This window comes from Castor canadensis, chromosome 6, assembly GCF_047511655.1.
Source record: "Castor canadensis chromosome 6, mCasCan1.hap1v2, whole genome shotgun sequence".
Taxonomy (NCBI): domain Eukaryota; kingdom Metazoa; phylum Chordata; class Mammalia; order Rodentia; family Castoridae; genus Castor; species Castor canadensis.
This window is the reverse complement of record NC_133391.1, coordinates 172,355,752-172,374,975: the sequence shown is the minus strand read 5'-3', so window position 1 is coordinate 172,374,975 and position 19,224 is coordinate 172,355,752. Positions and strand designations below refer to the sequence as shown.

Sequence of the window (19,224 nt, the reverse complement as noted above, 5' to 3'; positions counted from 1 at the left end):
TACATGTTTGGCTTTAAACTTGAGTGCTTAGGAGGAAGCCCTGCCCCAGTACCTTACCTGTGTGTTTGAGAAATTACTGAAAGGTTTGCAACTGGCTGAAAATTGCTCAGCCTTGAGTCATCTCAGTTGTGAGTTTTTTGAAATTTTTCTTTGTGAGGCTGGTATTTAATAAGAGATGAAGGGCATTCTCTAATTATTGGTTGCAGGATTTTTACCCATTTTCTCTAACTTCCAAAATTTTTACTTGTTACCCAAGGATTAGGAAGAAGCAAGGAAGCATGCCTTCTTGAATTGTGGGCTGTGTGTTAAGATGCTCATGCTTGCTTTCAGGTGCAGATATTTGGCAGCTTTAGTACAGGGCTCTATCTTCCAACAAGGTGAGTACCAGATCACACTGTGTGGGCAAGTGTCTATGCTTATTGGGGTGGACCGTGCCTGTGTGCTCATTAAGGGCTAAATGAATGTTTTTTGTAATCAAGTCTGAGGCTAGAAATGCCAGCTACAGGAAACGATTGGGGAGCACAGAGGGAATTTAAAATTTAATTTAGTATTATGATGATGAACTGATTGGTGTTTTTCTTCTGGTACTTAATTTATTGGAGTACAGTAATGCTGGGCACTAGAAACAGGAAGGCAGATGAGAAACTTAGTCTGTTTTCTGCTACTGTAACAGAATTCCACACACTGGGTGAACTGTGGAGCAATAGAAGCTTATTTGCCTCCCAGTTCTGGAGGCTTTAAAGTCTAAGATTGAGGGAACTATCTGGTGAGGCCTTCTTGCTGCATTGTAACCTGGTGGAAGGCATCAAATAGTTGGGGGTGGGGATGGCAAACAGTCCCCTGTGACTAGCCTACTCCTGCATCTCAGCTTTAATTCCTTCATGAAGGCGGAATCCCCACAACCTCTTAAAGGTGTCTTGTCTCGGCGCTGTTGTGTTAGCAGCCACGTTTCACTGTGAGGTTTGGAGAAGATATTCCAATCAGAGCAAGAGTGGGGGAAGGAAGTGCAGTAGAGAATGTTCTAATGTTTTGGAAAAATTGATTTTATAAAGTTCTAATGGAGATTGAAGCACAATTCTATTTAAACTATTTTGTGAAGATTTATATATAGTAGAAAAATGCAAAATTCACGTTGTAAAATGTTTTCTTACTAAGAATTCTTTATATTATCCAAATAAATTTCCTGTGTATCATTTCATCAAAATTCTCTGTTAACCTGCTGCTAGTCAGCATTCGGAGGCTGACATGGCTATGACGTTAGAATTTGGGGATTGGCACTGGCAGGGACACTAGTCATTGAACAGACTCAAGGTACTCAGGGATCCCTGGCCAGCAAGCATGAGCCCTGCTTACAGTACAGGAGTGGGCGCCTGGAGCTGTGAGCTGCCGCTTGGTTTTGAGAGCAGCATTTCCATCTTAACTCCTGGGTTGCCTGCTGCAGTGGGGGTGCCCTTAAACAAATTGCGTTCCATCCCCGAGGGTGAAGTGCTTGATGGGTTGTGTCATGGACCTGAGGGAGATGGAGGCAGCATTCTGTAGTGCTGGCCCTCCCACACTGGCCGCTTGATGGTGCTGATGTGCATTTCTTTCTTTTTATTTCATTTTATTTTATTCATATGTGCATACAACGTTTGGGTCATTTCTCCCCCCTTCCCCCGCTGATGTGTCTTTCTTTTCTGTTCAGTGACATAGACCTGGTGGTCTTTGGGAAGTGGGAGCGTCCTCCTTTGCAGTTGTTGGAGCAAGCTCTGCGGAAGCACAATGTGGCTGAGCCGTGTTCCATCAAAGTCCTTGACAAAGCTACAGTGAGTGTGGGCCTGTGCCCGTCTACCCATGCAGGAGGCCTCTGTGCCTCACAGGCAGCCTGTGATCTGCTGGCATGACTGGCTCATGCTGCCTGATGGCAGTTACTGGCTACATTTTTGGTGTAAATATGCTTATTACTTTTCATCAGAACCGGCTGAGAACGTGTTCAGTGACAATCTGAAATGTTGAGATTTGTGAGATCTTCAGACTACTCTTGGCTCTAAAATATATATGTCCATTTGTGTAGGAGGACTAAAGAAAGGAGTGGAATATCTAAAGAGGGGAGAAGCCAGCATTTAGCACTGCCCATTCTGGAGTGTGTATCTAAGCGATCAGAGCATGGCATTTTCAGTTATGATATGGAAAAAGATGACCTTTTGCTAAGTTATCTTCAAGCAATGAAAACTTACCTGCCCCCTTTGCTGCTCAAAAACTGTGTCTGCATATGAAAAAGCTCTTATCTTGTGGAGAAGCTGTAAGAGATTGCCTGATGTGAACTTAATGTTTATAACAGTTCAAAATTAGGGCTCGGCATTATGGCTCTGAGCTATAATTCCAGGGTATTTGGGAGGTGAAGACAGGAGGATTGAGGTTTGAGGCCTGGTGAAAGGGGGGAGTTAGACTCTATCTCAAAAGATAAATTGGGCAAGTCATGCACATTTGTAATCCCAGCTACACAGGAGACAGAGGTAGGAGGATTGAGGTCTGAGACCTTCCCTATACAAATACATGAGACACTATCTGAAAAATAACTGAAGAAGGCTGGCTCAAGTGGTAAGGCCCTGAGTTTACACTCCAGTACCTCAGATAGATAGAGATAGAGATAGACAGACTTATAAGTCCCTTGCCTGCTAGGTGGCAGTTACCAGCTTAGCTGGGCTGTTGGCTAGTATCGACTCAGTGTTGAGTTGGCGTGTCAGCTTGTCTGATGTGTGATGACATCCGGCAGTGTCTGAACAGATAGATGGTCAGAGGTGAAGGTGGGGGTTTCATCTGCTCATCATGATCCAATGAACAGTTGCTCCACAGACTCTTCAGTGCCTGTTCTCAGTCAGGTGCTTTTAACTGGGATGGGAGAGAGTTTCAGTTGTAAACCTGCACTCTGAAAATGAGGTGAACATTTTTCTGCGTCTTCACAAAGTGCATGCACTGAATCACTGCCCCTGTGACTGAATGCACAGAGCAGGCTAGCACCCAGGCGCTCCCTCCCTCCAGGCCCATTTCCAGGTGAGACCATGTTCTCCCCTGAGCTCTGCTTGGAGCTGAGCTTTGGCCACTTTGTAAGATGGTTAAGACCGAATTGCAGTTAGTGCTACCAGCCTCTCTCACTGACAGACTGTTGTCCTTCACATTTTATAGGTAAGGACACTGAGGCATGTAATTAGCCCAAGGTGGCATGTCATTGCCCTTGCAGAACAAGGCAGTTAGCCAAAGGTGGGTTGAACAGCCAGCCAGAGGCAGTGCATTCATGTTTCAGGGCCTCTGCTGTGGCCCGTTGACTCTAAGCCATATATCCTTGTCCCTTTCCCTCTTTCATCCTCATTCAGGGAGGGATCCACTCTCTCTGTCCCTCTGGCTCTCTCCTTTTTTTGTCCATTCATGTTTGTGCAGTTTATGAAAATGGGGCCATCTGGACAGCAGTGAGTCAGGTGGGAATTTCTGCCAGGTTTCATTAGTTAGATGTAGAGGAGGTAAAGAGGGGCCTGATTTTCCTGAGTTCCAGAACATTCTGGAGGACAGACAATAACTTGAGTAGTGCTGCAGTCTCTGCTTAGTCTCCCAGCTTGCATAGCACCTTGGGCACTGAGTAGCTTTTCCTTTTCTCTGAGGGCCATGTCAGCTGCTGAGGGGTAGCACTCTCTTCTCTGCTGCCCATCCTCCCATAATACCATCTTGGGCTCAGGGGCCCAGAGTGAGGGATCTGTGTGGAACAACCACCCCCAAATAAATACTGCAGTGTTAGTATTCATTTCCAGAATTTGGGTGTCTGTGTGGTTTTCAAAAAATGTACCAAGCACAAGTGGGGGACCATCTGTAGATACAAGTGATATGGCTTCTCATTGGCCTTCCCACCCGTTCCCTGCTGCCCCTCTGCACTGGTCCCCTTTGGCTGTCTACTCCTTGCTTTCCAGCAGTCTGCCAACACGAGTGGGCAGAGGCTGATCACTGCTGTGAGGACAGCACTGGCCATCATCTTGGTTTCTAAGCACCACTGAGGTTAACTCCTCACAATGTCCCCTGCTTTTTAAAATCTGGGTTTTAATCCCTTTCCTGAATAAGAAAGAAAATGAAAACCCCTATACAACTTTGGAGATAATTTGATGCCTGGCTGTGAAGGATGTGGCAAATTAAAGCACAACTTTTTAAATTCAATCTTTATAGGTACCGATAATAAAACTCACTGATCAGGAGACTGAAGTTAAAGTTGACATCAGCTTTAACATGGAGACTGGTGTCCGGGCAGCAGAGTTCATCAAGAATTACATGAAGGTACTGTTGGCAAGTTTGCACAACACAGTCAAGGAATCGAGGCCTTACGTAGGGTGCCATTTCTTTTACAAATGTTAGAGCGCTTTAGCTGAATGTAGCCATCATTAACAATGTGGACTGTACACGCTAATGATATCCTAGCAATATGGTTTCTAGGGATAATTTGAAAATCCATAGATGTTTTTCTCGTTTGATTTTCTTGAGTAGCCATTTCCTAAAGCAGGGTCTTATTTTAGAGAGCTGTGTCTTTAGGCCCCTAAAATCTGACACTGACTGACCCAGAGCCTCGAGGTGGGCGAGAGAAAGTATATTATCTAACTGGTAAATCTTTCTTTTGGATTTTGCAGAAATATTCATTGCTGCCTTACTTGATTTTAGTATTGAAACAGTTCCTTCTGCAGAGGGACCTGAATGAAGTTTTTACAGGTGGAATTAGCTCATACAGCCTCATTTTAATGGCCATCAGTTTCCTGCAGGTATGTATGTGTTCTCTCCCGGGAATGTCTGAGCTGGGGTGTGGAAAGTGGGAGTCTCCTGATGCTCTGGGTGGTTGCTTCCTGGGCGACAGCAGGCCTTACTGTCTCTCCCCTCTCTGGTTCTGCCCTGGCTTGGCAGAGCCTTCGTTTCTTTGCCTGTGTCATGGAGTTGTCCTGGCCATGTGCTTTCCTGCTGCTTCCTTGGCTTGGATTGGTAGTGGCTTTCCTGTGTGCATGCAGGTGCTCAGCTGGTGCCAGGAGTCAGGTGATGTCTGTTTAAGCTCAGGGAAGTCCTTTTTTTTGATATGGAGAAAGTCTTCATTCCTTCATAGATAGTAAAAAACTGTTTGCTCGCACTTGCCTGTGATTTATGCTGAAAAAAATTTCACAATAAACTTGGGTGCTAGATATGGGGAACAATTTAAGAAAGCCTTTTAAGATTCATGAATCATCAGTATTTTGTCTTAAATTATCTATGGTCCTTATTTTGTTGAGTAACATAGTGGAAAATCTGTCAGTAGCAGACCTGTGTAGGTGTTGAACACTGCAAGGTATCCATTAGCGATGCTTGTGCTTTTTAAAATACTCCTCTGTGTTTTATCATTAGATCAGTATTTGTTTTCACGCTTAGTGAGGATTTTATGTTTAGAACTTGGTATTTTCCTGATACATTGGTAATCTCTTAAACAGAACTTGTAAGTGAGCTTGAGGTTCCTGTTGGGGTTTGCAGGGTTTTCCACTAGTGAAAGCACAGCATACTCCAGGTTGTTTGTCACCTTCCTGATTGGATCATCTTGCCTGCCTTCCACTTCCCCTCAGTAATGTGGCCTCACAGACTTTCCATAGTGCTTGGATATTACTTTGCATCAAACACACCCTCTGTTCTTCACTTAGTTCTTCATCGATTCCTGATTTGGTCTCATTCAAGTAGCACCATAGTAATGGCAACTATGACTTAACTTACAACCTGCATGTACCACATGTGGACCTGCCCAGAGCCTCCTTCCTGTTGTATTCCTTTGTGGGGTACTTGCATCAGGGTAGGACCTCATCGGGGCCACACTGAGGGGAGAGGAAGTATAATCTGCCGATCCCTGTGCTTTGCCTGTTGTGCCCATGTTGATTTCCTGGCTGATCCAGGGAAGAAGGCCAGAGCCTGCTCTGGGCTGACTCTTGTATATTTGATTTGATTTAAAGGCAAGGAATAGCGAAGGGAATAAAGTTGAGGCAAAAATGAAAAGGCTCTGCTTGTATGGTGAAAATAAGCAAATCCTCAGAAGCTAAAATTCTTCTGAGTCCTAAAAATACTTGTCTCCTCTTGGTGCTCTGTGTTTCACATTTTCAATCATTTTGCTTGGTCAGGACTTTCTGATATGTTTGACCATTGCTGTCAAGGTTGGCACTGTCCAGTAGACTTTCTGTGCAGAGGACAGAGTTCTATATCTGCAGAGCCCAACAGGAAGGCCACAAGCCACATGCAGCTACTGAGTTCCTGGAAGTGTGGCTAGTGAGACTGACAAGCTGTTCTTTGATTTCATTTAAATAGTGATAGTTCCACAGCTGCAGTCTGTTCAGTCGGTACATTCAGAGTTGCTAGGGGATGGTGGCTCAGGGTCAGAACAAGGCCATTGCTTGCTTGAAGAAAGTGTGGCACTGAATCATGCCTCATGCTGATCTGTATGACAAACAGGATATGAGTTTGCTATAAATATTGTGATACAATACTAATTACCTATGTACAGTTAAAATTAATCATTTCACTGCTTTTAAGTGGTAATGTGTGGTAACATTTAATCTAATACTGCCACCTATTGGTTACATTTTGCAATAATAATAAGATGAATAGAATGTATAAAATTACATCCAGTGTCCAGATGAATAGATTGAGCAGAATATGGTCAGTTTATCAGTGTTTGGCAACATGCAGCTAATCAGATGTCTGTGGTTGTAGGAAGGCACTGTATGGGTTATCAGTTTCAGGACCTCAAGTATAATAAAACATTCAGATCTGGATCTCTTCTTTCTTTTGAGTCCCCTTCATTGACAGAGGCCTTGCTGCTACTCATACATTGTCCCATGCTGACAAGCGAGTGTGACTTCCTGGTGGTTCCCTGCAGAGGCTGCTAGACGTGTATGTTGTCATTGTTGGTTCAGTCTTGAGTCCATACAGACTGTGGCTGCATTGCTTTTACAGTTGCATCCAAGAATTGATGCCCGGAGAGCTGATGAAAACCTTGGAATGCTTCTTGTAGAGTTTTTTGAACTCTATGGAAGAAATTTTAATTACTTGAAAACTGGTATTAGAATAAAAGAAGGAGGTGCCTATATCGCCAAAGAAGAGATCATGAAAGCCATGACCAGTGGGTACAGACCGTCGATGCTGTGCATTGAGGACCCCCTGCTGCCTGGTAAGGCACCTCACTCCCATGGCTGGGGACCAGGAGGCTTCAGGGACCCAGTGGGATTCTGCCCCCCGCCCCAGGTCCCCCCAGGGCAGTTCATCTCTCCAGGTGCTAGTTCCTCCTGTGCCAACAGCCTTCCTTATGACACTTTCACAATTCCTATTTACTTCTTCTAATTAGCTTGTTGTCTTTTAAAGTGTTCACATTCGTGTAACCAGTCAGAATTAAGAAAAAAAAGTTCAGTTTTCTCAGGCTGCAAAAGTGTTACCGTGAGCCAGTCACTTCCCAGAGAGAAGTGTTATGTACTAGAGAAAGCAAGTCATGTCATATTCTCCTGCTTGGATGAGCATTTCTTCATATTCTTCCTATGTGCATGTTAATACTTACTATTGCCATCTTACTGATGAAATGTCTTCTCACAGCACAAATTTGCACTTTGCTTTTTGACTTAACAATATATCCTTGACCCTCCCTCCCTTCTCATGTATATAGAATGCCTTCTAGGAGAGGGTCGACATGTTCAAGATACCAAGGCTGGGCTCTGTGTTCCAGCTTCATTCTCACTGGTATTTAAGAGGGCTTATGTCTCCATACTCTTGGCGACAGTCTTTGCCAACCTGAAGAAACTGTGTGATATAAATTCTAACTTACATTTTTAAAATGATAGTGGCGTTAGACACATTGCTACTTACCTAGTCCACAAATGTTTATTGAGTATCTATTAGGTGAGACACCGTTCTTACTGTTGGTGGTAAGAGTCACTGACAGACAGATGACAGAACAGGTTGTGGAGAAGGCCAGTTCCAGGTGCATCACCCCTTTGTATTTCTGTCTGATGCAGCTTTGTGTACTTCATCCATTTGTCTGCTGAACTGTCCTCTTACTGGTTGTTTATGTTGGGGAATCATTCTTGTTACACATACCATACTCCCTGCCCCTCTGGTTTGGTGGAGCTGGTAATTTTTATTGTTCTGCTTCTGTACATTTTTTGTTTTAATATCAGATTCAGCAATTAGTTTTATTTTGTGTTATGGCTTCTAGGGTGAGATTTGTTTCCTAAAAATCTTTTGAAAGAAAATGTACTGTCCTGTTTTGTTGTGGTTTTTAAGCGACACAGTTTATTCTGTAGTGTTGGAAAAGTGCTTTTCGTGGTAGCAAATGGCAGTGTCTCCCCATCCGTGTGTCCGTGTTATCACGCTGGAGACTTCCATCGTCATCATCAGTGTCTGCTTAACTACACTTGAAAAACAAAAGCCTGTGTTATCACTGGGTTACAGTTCAACCTAGAAAAGATAACATTTTAGTTCTTAGAATACCTCCTTAAAAATTCTGTACGCAACCTGACTTACGAAGAACGAGCTATATATAAATTAGTAATTGAAACTGCTCTTTCTTATAAAAATGAAGCTCCTTTTGACTGTTTATTTGGTAACTTCAATTACTGTCTATCCAGTTTTAATAGCCGAGAGTTCATATCTAGGACATTCTATCCTAAAGGGTCTGCGTCCTGCAGGCTCCATGAATAGCAGTGTGCTCAGTGAACTACAGCTGTATTTGATGCTATGAGGTCATTTGAAGGACTTATAATTCTGGGGTCATCAGTCATGGCAACTGGGCATTGCTGGTCAGCATTGGGCTTTGGTTTCCTTGTGTGTTTTGCCATGTGGGGAGTCATTCCACCAGTGACTGATGCTTCACTATTGCTGATAGTAGACTGTGGCCACACAGTCTGCTGCACACTGAGTCTCTATGCATGTGCATGCCATGAGCCATGCACAGTGATTAGCAGTGCATTCACAGGTGCTGATTTCCATGCACTCCTATTGTGTTAGCCTGACTTGGATTTGCTGTTACAGTCTGGAAGCAATTTGGTGGTAAGGGCTTGACTCACAATAACTTGTATGAAAAAGATGAAAACATTTAGAAAAAGGCTTCAGGTCTGAGGCCAAGACTGACATCTGCCTTTCTGTTGCAGGAAATGACGTTGGCCGGAGCTCCTATGGGGCCATGCAGGTGAAGCAGGTGTTTGACTATGCCTACATTGTACTCAGTCACGCTGTGTCACCGCTTGCCAGGTCCTATCCCAACAGGGATTCTGAAAGGTAACTGAGGTCCTACATCTGTGTTCTGGGCTCACCTCTTCTGTGGGATGGCAGTTAAACCTTTCCTGTGTCACTTGCTTCTGTGAAATTGCCCTGTCATATTTTAGTAGAACTTGCACATGTTGATAAAGGAAGACCTTTTAGGGATTCAGGATGGCTGTATTTGGTTCATCTGTGGTTGAGAGTTGAGCATTTATTTGGAGAGGTGACATTTTCTTTAGGGTATTTCCTATTGGGAGATGTTCAAGCTTTTCAATGATGCTGTTCCTCCAGACAGCCTTCAGATGTGCAGACAGCTTCTGAATGAAAGCATATCTGAGGTCTTAGCTCTGCCCCTTCTCCGTCATGTACGATTGTCCTTCATTCTATATTCAAAGCCTTTTTGTAGTACCCACTTTCTTGAGAGCTAGAAATATTTATTTCTGACCCCAGATTCTGCTACTGCGGTGTAGTGGGGAGGAAGGGAGAGAAAATGGGAGTGGAGAGGAAGACCAGGATTGTGGAGATGGTAGTTGGGAGTGCCTTTACTTCTGTTCTGGGGTGCACCATGGAGTAAAGAGACTTGGAGGCCTGTCTTGACAACCTCTAACCACAGTGGTGGTGGTAGAGGCTACAGGGTGACATTCGATACTTGTATACTGTGTTTCAGGGTCAGTCCTGGGCCTGGTGATGGGCGTTTAGTGTCTCTTGGCAGGGTCTCTCCATTCTCACCTTTGCACTGGGAAATGAAAGTATCAGAATGTTGTGGTCATTGGGAGTGGAAAGGCTGGGTTCCCCTAGCCACGAACTGGATTGAAGCAGGTGTCTTGTGTAGACGGACATAGGTGTGAGGACTTCTGTGTGAGTGCACCCACTTCCTGCACTGTGGTCTCAGAGTGAGTGTGAGCTAAACATCAGAACTCACAAGTGTTTTGTAAAGATAGCTCACTTCTGCTTTTTAACAAGATGGCATAATCTTGTACCAAGTGGCTACTCTAGAGGGGTCCAATTTTGTCCCTTTACAGTACTTTAGGAAGAATCATCAAAGTAACTCAGGAAGTGATCGACTATCGGAGGTGGATCAAAGAGAAGTGGGGCAGCAGAATCCACCCGTCGCCAGACCTCGGTGAGCAGCTGATTCAGCCATGTGAATCTCAACCATCTGTTGAATTAATGGAGAAGTACCTCTTTGTCCTTCCCTTGTAGATTGTTCAAACTAACAAAATAGCTGGGTTTTCTGATACGCAGTTCAATTAGAAACTGAAAGCTCTAGACCAGCACTGTCCCATAGAACAGTAATGTGCACCACCCATGGAGTTACAGAGTTTCTAAAGCTGCATTAGAAATGTGAAAATTAATTTTAATCCTGCATAACTCCCACTCAAGACACGAATATTTTAACATGTAATCAGCATAAGAAATTACTGAGACATGTTACATCTCTTTTCTGTACTTTGAAATACACATCCTTTTTAGGATGCTAAATTTTCATTAGAAATATCTGATTTGCATTTAGATTTCATAAAAGCTACAGGTGAAGATGAATCACATACCCATATTGTTACAAACACAGTTTAATGTTTTCCAGGATCTAACCGAATAGTTTATAAAACAGATTAAAATTACAAGTTCAGTTTGCCGGCCACACTGGCAGCATGGCAGGACTCAACAGTGCCTGTGCCTGATGGTGGCCGTAGGGCATGAAGTGCATCTGGACTGTGCAGTGACCTGGTCTTGCTTCTCATCCCAGACAACAGGATTAAGATCAAAGAGCGAGTCACCACGTGCAATGGGGAGCAGACACAGAACCGAGAGCCTGGCTCGCCCTACAGCCAGCGCCTTACTTTGTCCCTGTCCAGCCCCCAACTCCTCTCTTCAGGCTCTTCTGCTTCATCCGTGTCCTCACTTTCTGGAAGTGACATTGTGAGTGTGCCCTTGCCCTCTGGGGCTTCTGTCGGGTGTTTTGTATCCCTGGTATTCATCGTCGCATAGTTTTAAAACCTGTCCCTCCATTTCAGTCACCCTTTCTTTCCATGTGTATGTGTCTGTTTGTCTGTGGGTACACCCCATAGTCTGTATTGGGTTGCCCCCCCCGCCACAAGATGAAAACCCTGGTCTTTGGTCTTCGTTGCTCATGTGACCCATTGGTCAGGAGCAGTAGTGGCACTCACAGTTGAAACACAGACTTTTTGAATAGTTTTTTAAAAACCTAGTTGGAGATTAAAAAGAAAAGTTAAGCTCCAGCATCTCACCTGTATTTAACATAGACTCTTTTAGTCTTGAAATGACTTGAAGGCATTGTGAATAGACTTGGGCTGCCTATTGCTCAGAAGCTAGACTGGTTGTAATGGCCTTTCAGGGCGAACCTCCATGCAGGCACTCTGTTGTATCCTTTAGAGGCACCGCCGTGGTGTACAGCTCTCCTTGTTGTTTGTGTTGAACTCCAGGACTCGGACACACCACCGTGCACCACACCCAGTGTTTACCAATTCAGCCTACAAGCACCAACTGCTCTGATGGCCAGCTTACCTGCTGCCTTGCCAATACCCGCTGGCAAACCTCAGCCCACTACTTCAAGAACGCTGATTATGACAACCAACAATCAGGTACAGTGTTCCCTTCCTGGGGATGGGTCCCGGATACAGCGTTTGAGCTGTGAAATGCATCACAGGAGAATGATGGCAGTTTTGTGTCTTTGATAGGCTAAAACCTTTCTATCGCTATGGGAGCTTTCTCATTTTTTGGTTGGTACAATGCAGTTCTTGTTGTGCAAAAGATAGTCTCTGTCCCTATTGATAGGGAGGCTGTAATGTCTTAAGCTAGCAATGAGGAGACTAGTCCTTCAGTATTGAAATGCTTTTTGACAGGGACCAAATTGACTGTCTTTCTGTACGTTACCTCAGTGTCCAGCAGGAGACCCCTGTCCTGGGTCATCTCGGAGGAGAGGGACTCTGATGCTAGTCACTCACTCCTCTTACAATCTCAATGTTTAGGCTTTCAGCATTTCACTATGAACTTGGACTTTTCTTGTATTATTAATTACGTACTATTTAGGGACTTTTTGTGTTAGAAAATGTCCTCTGTTTTAAAATTAGAAGTCTAAAAGAGAATTTTATCAACACTGAATTTTGTATGTGTATCTCAATTATACATTGGTTGAATATTGTATAAACCCAACACATAAATTTACTTGAAAGTGAAACTTAACTTTGAACTGTGAGTTGAGTTTAAAGCAGTTAGGAACAAGCATATGGGTCTCTTGGAGTGCTTTGGCTCTGCTGGGGAGCTGTTCTCATGGAGATACCCTGAGGCCTTGAGATACTCACTGCAGACAGCTTCATGGTTACAACATTAGCGAGCACTTGACACACCTTGCCCAAAAAAGTGCAGCCCAGGTTACAAACCATTATCTACTGCATACAAGTAAAATTCTGAGGCAATTGTTTAAACTATTAAATTTTGCTCAGATAAGCTTGTTTGTGTCCAGTGGTCATGCCACTGGCCTGACATATGACCATGTGACTATCACAGAGGTGTTTCTTTAACTCCATGCCTCTGAGAGCCAAATGCAGTACCACACCTCAGTCCTCATATAGTCTTAAGAATGTGAGCCCTTATGGTGTCTAAGAAAAGTGGTGTTGTGGCCCAGTTTGTCACTTAAATTTAAAAATCTGTTCTCTGCTATCTATGAGCCAGGGTAAAGTATTCACATCAGTAGAATGGTCGCACAAGGCTGAGCCCACTTTTTCATTTTACTTCTAATGGAATAATTAAGTAAAATGCCATCTTAAAACATGACCTGCATCCCTGTGCTGCTGACAAAATGGTGGCCACCCATTCAAGATAGGATTTCCAAGTCTGACAGGGATGACATTGGAGATTGTTAAGAGACCCTGAGGAATTAAGCTTGCTTTCCTGGGAACCCAGTTCCCTGGGGAGCAAAGCCCTGCAGAGCAGAGGACCAGGTGTGGTTTTGTGGTGATACCAGAAACTTGGACTCCTTGACTGGGATCCCTACTATACGATTTTAGTAAAGTGTAACAAAGCATTGAGGTTGTGCTCTGCTGTCCCTGCAGCTGCTTTTCTCCATCCCCTGAAGACCTGCCTGTGAGTATCATCTTCTCCGTCCACTCCCCTCAGAAGCTGCAGTCTCCCTCTAAGAGGTCTTTGGGGTAAACACACATGATGCTTAGATGAGATTGGGGCATCACCTCAAATCTAAGGAGTGACTTTCACCAGTATCCCTCTGGAAATGGGCGATGCAGAAATAGAACAGCCCAGGAATAGAGTGGAGGCAAGAAGGAGCTGCCACCTGTCCTCATTGTCCTTTCTCTGTGGTCCCTGTGTTCAGCTCAGGTTGGAGTGGGGAGTTTACCCTGAGGCTCTTTCCATAGATTCGAGGAGCAGTAGTTCTTATGGCTGTAGGTTTTTAGTGAATTTGGTCTTCAGTGAGTTTTAGAACTTTATGAATTGGTTTACTGGGCATACTTCATTTTGTAATTGTTAGTAATAATTTGTTTGATTTCCAATGAAAGGATATATTATTAGATCATGGTAAAATACAAACTGTTTTATTGAGCCTATGTACAAATGGGGTGTTCACAAAGAGCCCCACTCTTTGGAATAGGCTTGGACTTGGTGCTGTCACTTTGTAGGAAGCTATGAATGTTTCTGTTTTACTCCTAGACCAGGTTTGCTATCCCTCCGCCGACCCTTGGCGTTGCCCCTGTTCCTTGCAGACAGGCTGGTGTGGAAGGAAGTGCGTCCTTGAAGGCTGTCCGTCATGTGTCTTCCCCAGCCATTCCCTCGGCATCCCCCAACCCACTGTCCAGTCCTCATCTGTATCACAAGGTGTGTGCCACCCTGCCATGTGTAACCATTGCAACTTCTCCAGGTGGGCTAGCATGTCATGTTTTCTTCCCCAGGGGAAGAATCCCAGAAATTGTTTTAAAAGGGAAGATATTTTGGGGTCATTCAAGTTCATTTTCTTTCCTTTCTAAAGAAAACTTTAAACTACTTTACAATGTAATATATTTTTGTTGCCACGCAGTATCACTCAATTCTTTGTTGAATTGATTACCATAAAACTGAAATTTGAAATAAGTGGGGTTCTAAACACAGACTACTTTGTTTTCTCATTTACTTAAGTTCATTTTATAAATACTTTAGTGTTCAGGAAGCAATGGATAAAACCAAGAAATCTTGCTACACTCTTGCCACACCTGTGTATGGTACTGTATTTACCAAGTAGCTTTCTGCTATGCCCGGGTGAAGGGAAGGGGTGCATGGCCAGGCCCTGGTTTGGTGTGCTCTCAGCGCTCAGTGGGACCCTGGGAGTGCTTGAACCATGCCCCATGGCGTCTCTCCACCTAGAACTAGTGCATTAGAAATCTGTACTGATCAGACAGGTCCTCACGAAGTGCCTTTGCTCTTGACATGCCCGACTGCTTGGAGAATTGTGACTCAAGTCTTCCAGCAGGAATCCTGTACAGGGTCTGATATTTTTCCCTGGGATCCAATGAGACCTGGGTGCTTATGTTAGTGTTCACAACTCTTGCTTCAGACAGTTCCTCTTTGTCTTACCTAATCCTATTTTGTCTGTAAATTCTTTTTTGTTACTGAGGGTTGGTTCAACCCCTTATCATTAATTTCTGATTATTTTATTAAGAGTTACATAATAGAACACTCCTTAGGTTTAACAATCCTGTAGCAGTAGTGCCTTTGTTGCATTGCTGTGCCACCCTGTCAGAAACAGGATGAAGTTACAATTTTGCAGGAGAGAGCAGCCTTTGTTGCTTCTGATCTGCTTTCCTTTCTTCTCACCTCTTCCTGCTGTTTGTTTTGCTCTGAATCTTCTGGAAGCCAAATTGTGTTTTCTCTTGCCTGCTTTGCAGTGCAAGGTCCATGATTTGGAAGCACCCCAAACCCAGCTGCTGCATATAGTGACGCACAGGCCCAAGAGATAGGGCATGCATGACCCACGTGGGTGGCTCCCGGTCACAGATGGGGGAAAGGAATGGCAAAGGAACATCTTGTTCCTAAGGGCAAACATAGCAAGTTAGAAGGGAGAGTCTAGTGAACTTGTGTAATGTGACACTGGCCCACTGTGCTTACCAAGTGGATCGTTGAACAGGTAGGATGCTCTGTGTCCATGAAGTGTCAGAGTTCAAGTGTCTCTTGTTCTTGCCTCTAGAGTATTATGTAGACATGTGCCTGACGTGGCAGTGTGGACATAGCTGCACGTTAGTCGTTTGCACATTCTCTCTTCTGTAGTTCCCATCCTCTTACCAGTGGAGGTGGATACAGCTCTTAACCACTTGAGCTTGCTGCCTGAAGACCTTGTATCTGCAGTCTTGGCAGGGCCATTCTTCCATAGGCATCGTGCCGGCACATGGTCTGTATGCTGTGCTCTAACAGTGCTCTTCCTCTTTGTCTCTCCAGCAGCACAATGGCATGAAACTATCCATGAAAGGCTCCCACAGCCATGCCCAGGGTGGGGGCTACAACTCTGTGGGCAGTGGAAGCGTGCGCCCCCCCGTGGGCAATCGGGGACACCATCAGTACAACCGTACTGGCTGGAGGAGGAAAAAGCACGCACACACGAGGGACAGCCTGCCTGTGAGTCTCAGCAGATAATGGCTCCTGGCTGCGCCCACCCCCAACTGCCCGGTGGCCTTGGGCACTTCAGGGGAACCAAGACCAGCATCCAGCACCTCAGCTGCAGGCCGGAGTGCCTGCCCCGCCCACCGCTGATCACTCTGCATGTTCCTTTGTGTGGTGGTCGCGTCCATCTTCCAGAACAGCTCCTTGTGCTCATCTGTGAAGCCTTACTAAACATGGACGTGTGTCTACCTGCCCAGAGTCTCCATCCGCCCCAGCAGGGCGGGCTGGGGAGCACAGGGACGGGAATGTGCTCTTGTGGCTTTACAGCAGCCATGCCTGCTCCTTGGTGGTTCAGAGCTTCTGTTTTGTGTCTGTCACAGCAGCAGAGGAGTCAGGCCCTGTTCTCACGTCTTTCCTAGTGGGGAGGGTTGGAGGCCATCATTTTACTGCCCTCACGTCTTGTTTGAAACCTTGGAACTGTTTTTCTATGTAAATATTGAAAACTTATGATTTGTGCAATAACTCAGATATTTTTTATTTAATTTCATATTTTCACATAAGTTATATTTAAAGGAGGAGGGAATTTTTTTTAAAAAAGCTTAGAGCCTTTCCCAAGTTGCATTTTCTAAGTTGGGTTCATCGTGTTGGCTGGTTGTCTGATGAGCATCATTACAAACACCATGACATGAGGGGTTTGGGGTTTTATTTTTGTCTTTTCTTTTGGTCAGATGCAAGTGAAGGAGCTGAGTGGCCTTGATGGCTTTTGTAGGGTTCAGCTCTGGGGCCTCTGATGAGTGCCCTGGAAGCCCTGCCGTGGGGCCTCAGGCTGTCCTGTTCTGACCAGGAGTTCTAACGTTTTGGTTTGGGTTCTTTTAAACTAGACAACAAATCCAGCATTTAAAGTGCCAGAAGTATAACTTTCTAAGGGGAGAAAAGGTTGTCACATTATAATATCTTTAAGCAAATGTGAATGTGGAAATGCTTCAGTCCGCTTTCGTGACATGGCCTGTAATGATGGGCCTGGTGAGTATCATTACAGACAATGGCACCCAGTTTTAGGAATGTGGAGAAAGGAATTACGTTGATTCCATTGAGGAATCTGCATAGCAGTATGCATTCGTTCTGTTAAGAGCAAATACCGAGAAGTACCTCCGCTGCTCAGGGCATGTGGGGGGTATTTTAATGTATTGCAGGAGAGCACAGCCCAGCATGGGCCCAGAAGCAGCTGGTGCCCGGCGTCAGAAGCATACAGGTGTACTATGCAAGTGTATTCTGCCACAACAACCACTGTCTTTGTAACCTTTTTTTGAACAAGAATATATCCATCCTGCCTAACCCTGAGTTTTCAGAGCACCACAGTTCTGGGAGTTGGTTGCATCTTGTAGGCCCTCTGACTTCCCGTTTTTAAAATGGGGTGTTCTGGCCCCACTAAACACTACAGGTAGGTCGGTCTTTGAAGGCCACTAGTGCAGAATGTTGAGACAAACTAGTTGCAGTGTCATCTGACTGATGAGCAGCAGTGGGAATTCTAGATCGACGACTGAATCGGATGGACACCCAGCCAGGACGGGCTCTGCGTGTCTGGGTCTGCCTCTTGAAGCAGGACTGGCCCATGTCTTCACACCCTTTTGCTGGGCTGTCAACTATGACCGTGGGCATCCAGGAGGCATTCCAGAGCAGAACAGCACACAGGGTCTGCAGTTCTTGACAATTGGAATCACCCAAAATATTTAAAAATATTTAAATTGTGAACCTATTGATAAAGCATATTTATAAACACTGATCCGTAGGCCTGTACTAATCTACGCGTTAGCAATATTGACTGTAAACCTACATAAGGAAACCACTGGGGGGACCACGTCCCTTAGGTGCGCATTTTAAAGCTCGATCCATAGACAGACACCGGTACCATGTCCATTCCTGTTGTGGTGAACCAAATGAATTGGCCTGGCTACCAACGTGGTCGTGCACTACAGGTTTAACAAGAAGATATCATGTTTCGATTTTTTTGTGTGTGGACAACAATGTGGAAGCTAAAATTGACATATTTTTATGTAACGTTTTTCTATTTGATTTTTAATAAACTTTGGAAACCAGTTTTGTGTTTGAGTCTGTTCTTTCCCTTTCCCTGGTAAGGTGGCTTCTATGTCAGTTAGCCAGTTGCTGGGTTTGCGTAGGATTTGCGAAAGGGCAGGTGCCAGTCTAGAGCATGGTTGGCTGGTGTGGTGGTGGGTTTTTCCTTCATAGAGCTCCAGACTGCAGGGCCTGTGGCGGAAGCCCTCTGTCCTGTACGCTGATGCTGGCAGGGATTCTTAAGGTCCGCGACAATGCTTCTGTGCAGTTTCTGACAAGCCTGCATAGGTTGCTGTGACTTCAGACGTTGCTATGAAACCTTTGTCTAGGTCAACTTTCCATTATATTTCCAACTATCAGACAATCCAGTGCACCTTGAAATGTAGCTCCAATGTGTAAGGAAGTTTGGTAAGAAGTCTTACCAGCCAGTAAGTGACAGAACTCTTGTGTTCCAGACTACACAGCCCCCTTTGTTGTGTGCTCTAGAACCATTGCCATAGTGCCTTGTGTGTTGCCACAGTGGCTTCATGGGCAAGACTCTCATCCCTCCTTCTACAGAGTTCTTGCAAGCACTCTGAGCAGGTGCTCCCCAGAGAACAGACCTATCCTTGTGGCACTTAGCTCCAATAAGGTGTGGAAGCAATAGAAATACCTCCTGGTGGTAGCAAACTACGACAGGTAGTCGGCCTGGTGCCCGTCCAGGAAGGCCTCTCAGGCAACGAAGCCTCCAGAAGGGACCTGGCAGCTGAGGCACAGAATCCTCTGTGAATCCATCAGATATCAGCAGCAATCTGCGGGGGCCAGTTGGGGTGAAATAGCAAAGGCTGATGCTGTGGAGGATATGGCAGGGATGGGAGGGCTCACAGCCTGGTAGTGTTTCTACAAGACCAGGCTACACGCTTAGGGCCCACATGGGGGTTCGAGACCACCTATGGCACTGGGTGGGTGAGAGACGAGGGTTGGTGACCGCTGGGTTTTATCAAGTAGCAGTGCCATCTCTTCACATGCGCAAACCCACAGGAGGCCACCACAGGGCAGCTAGGAGGGGCAGGTTGCCTGTGGGAGGCAGGCATTGCAGTTACCAAGGTGTAATGGGATGAAAAGAATGTGGGTGTCATTGCCCTGGCCAGCACATTGGCCAGCACATGTAAGGGGCTTCCAAGGGACGGAGGAGTCTGTCCTGTCCAAGCAGGACCCTGTGCACATTGAACAGGTATTACGCACACTGGAAGCTCTTGTTCCCGCCAGCTGACAGGCCTCGCCATGTGGCCCAGCCTTCATTTGGAACTGACA

The 19,224-nt window shown here is 45.2% G+C and overlaps 1 protein-coding gene across 2 annotated transcripts in view; it reads left to right on the top strand.

Moving 5' to 3' along the window:
* Positions 1–17,955, top strand: part of Tent4a (terminal nucleotidyltransferase 4A) — a 40,925-nt gene extending 22,970 nt beyond the window's left edge. The window contains exons 2-12 of one of the 2 annotated variants that reach the window (XM_074077758.1): positions 331–377; positions 1,685–1,805; positions 4,189–4,296; positions 4,644–4,772; positions 6,967–7,180; positions 9,150–9,276; positions 10,281–10,381; positions 11,006–11,178; positions 11,703–11,861; positions 13,995–14,106; positions 15,697–17,955. In XM_074077758.1, coding sequence (XP_073933859.1) covers positions 331–377; positions 1,685–1,805; positions 4,189–4,296; positions 4,644–4,772; positions 6,967–7,180; positions 9,150–9,276; positions 10,281–10,381; positions 11,006–11,178; positions 11,703–11,861; positions 13,995–14,106; positions 15,697–16,277 — 1,872 coding nt within the window. In that variant the 3' untranslated portion in view covers positions 16,278–17,955. Of the gene's footprint in view, positions 1–330; positions 378–1,684; positions 1,806–4,188; positions 4,297–4,643; positions 4,773–6,966; positions 7,181–9,149; positions 9,277–10,280; positions 10,382–11,005; positions 11,179–11,702; positions 11,862–13,941; positions 14,107–15,696 lie in introns of both variants that reach the window. The other variant, XM_020175381.2, reaches the window with a different exon arrangement.
* The last annotated feature ends 1,269 nt before the right edge of the window (positions 17,956–19,224 follow it).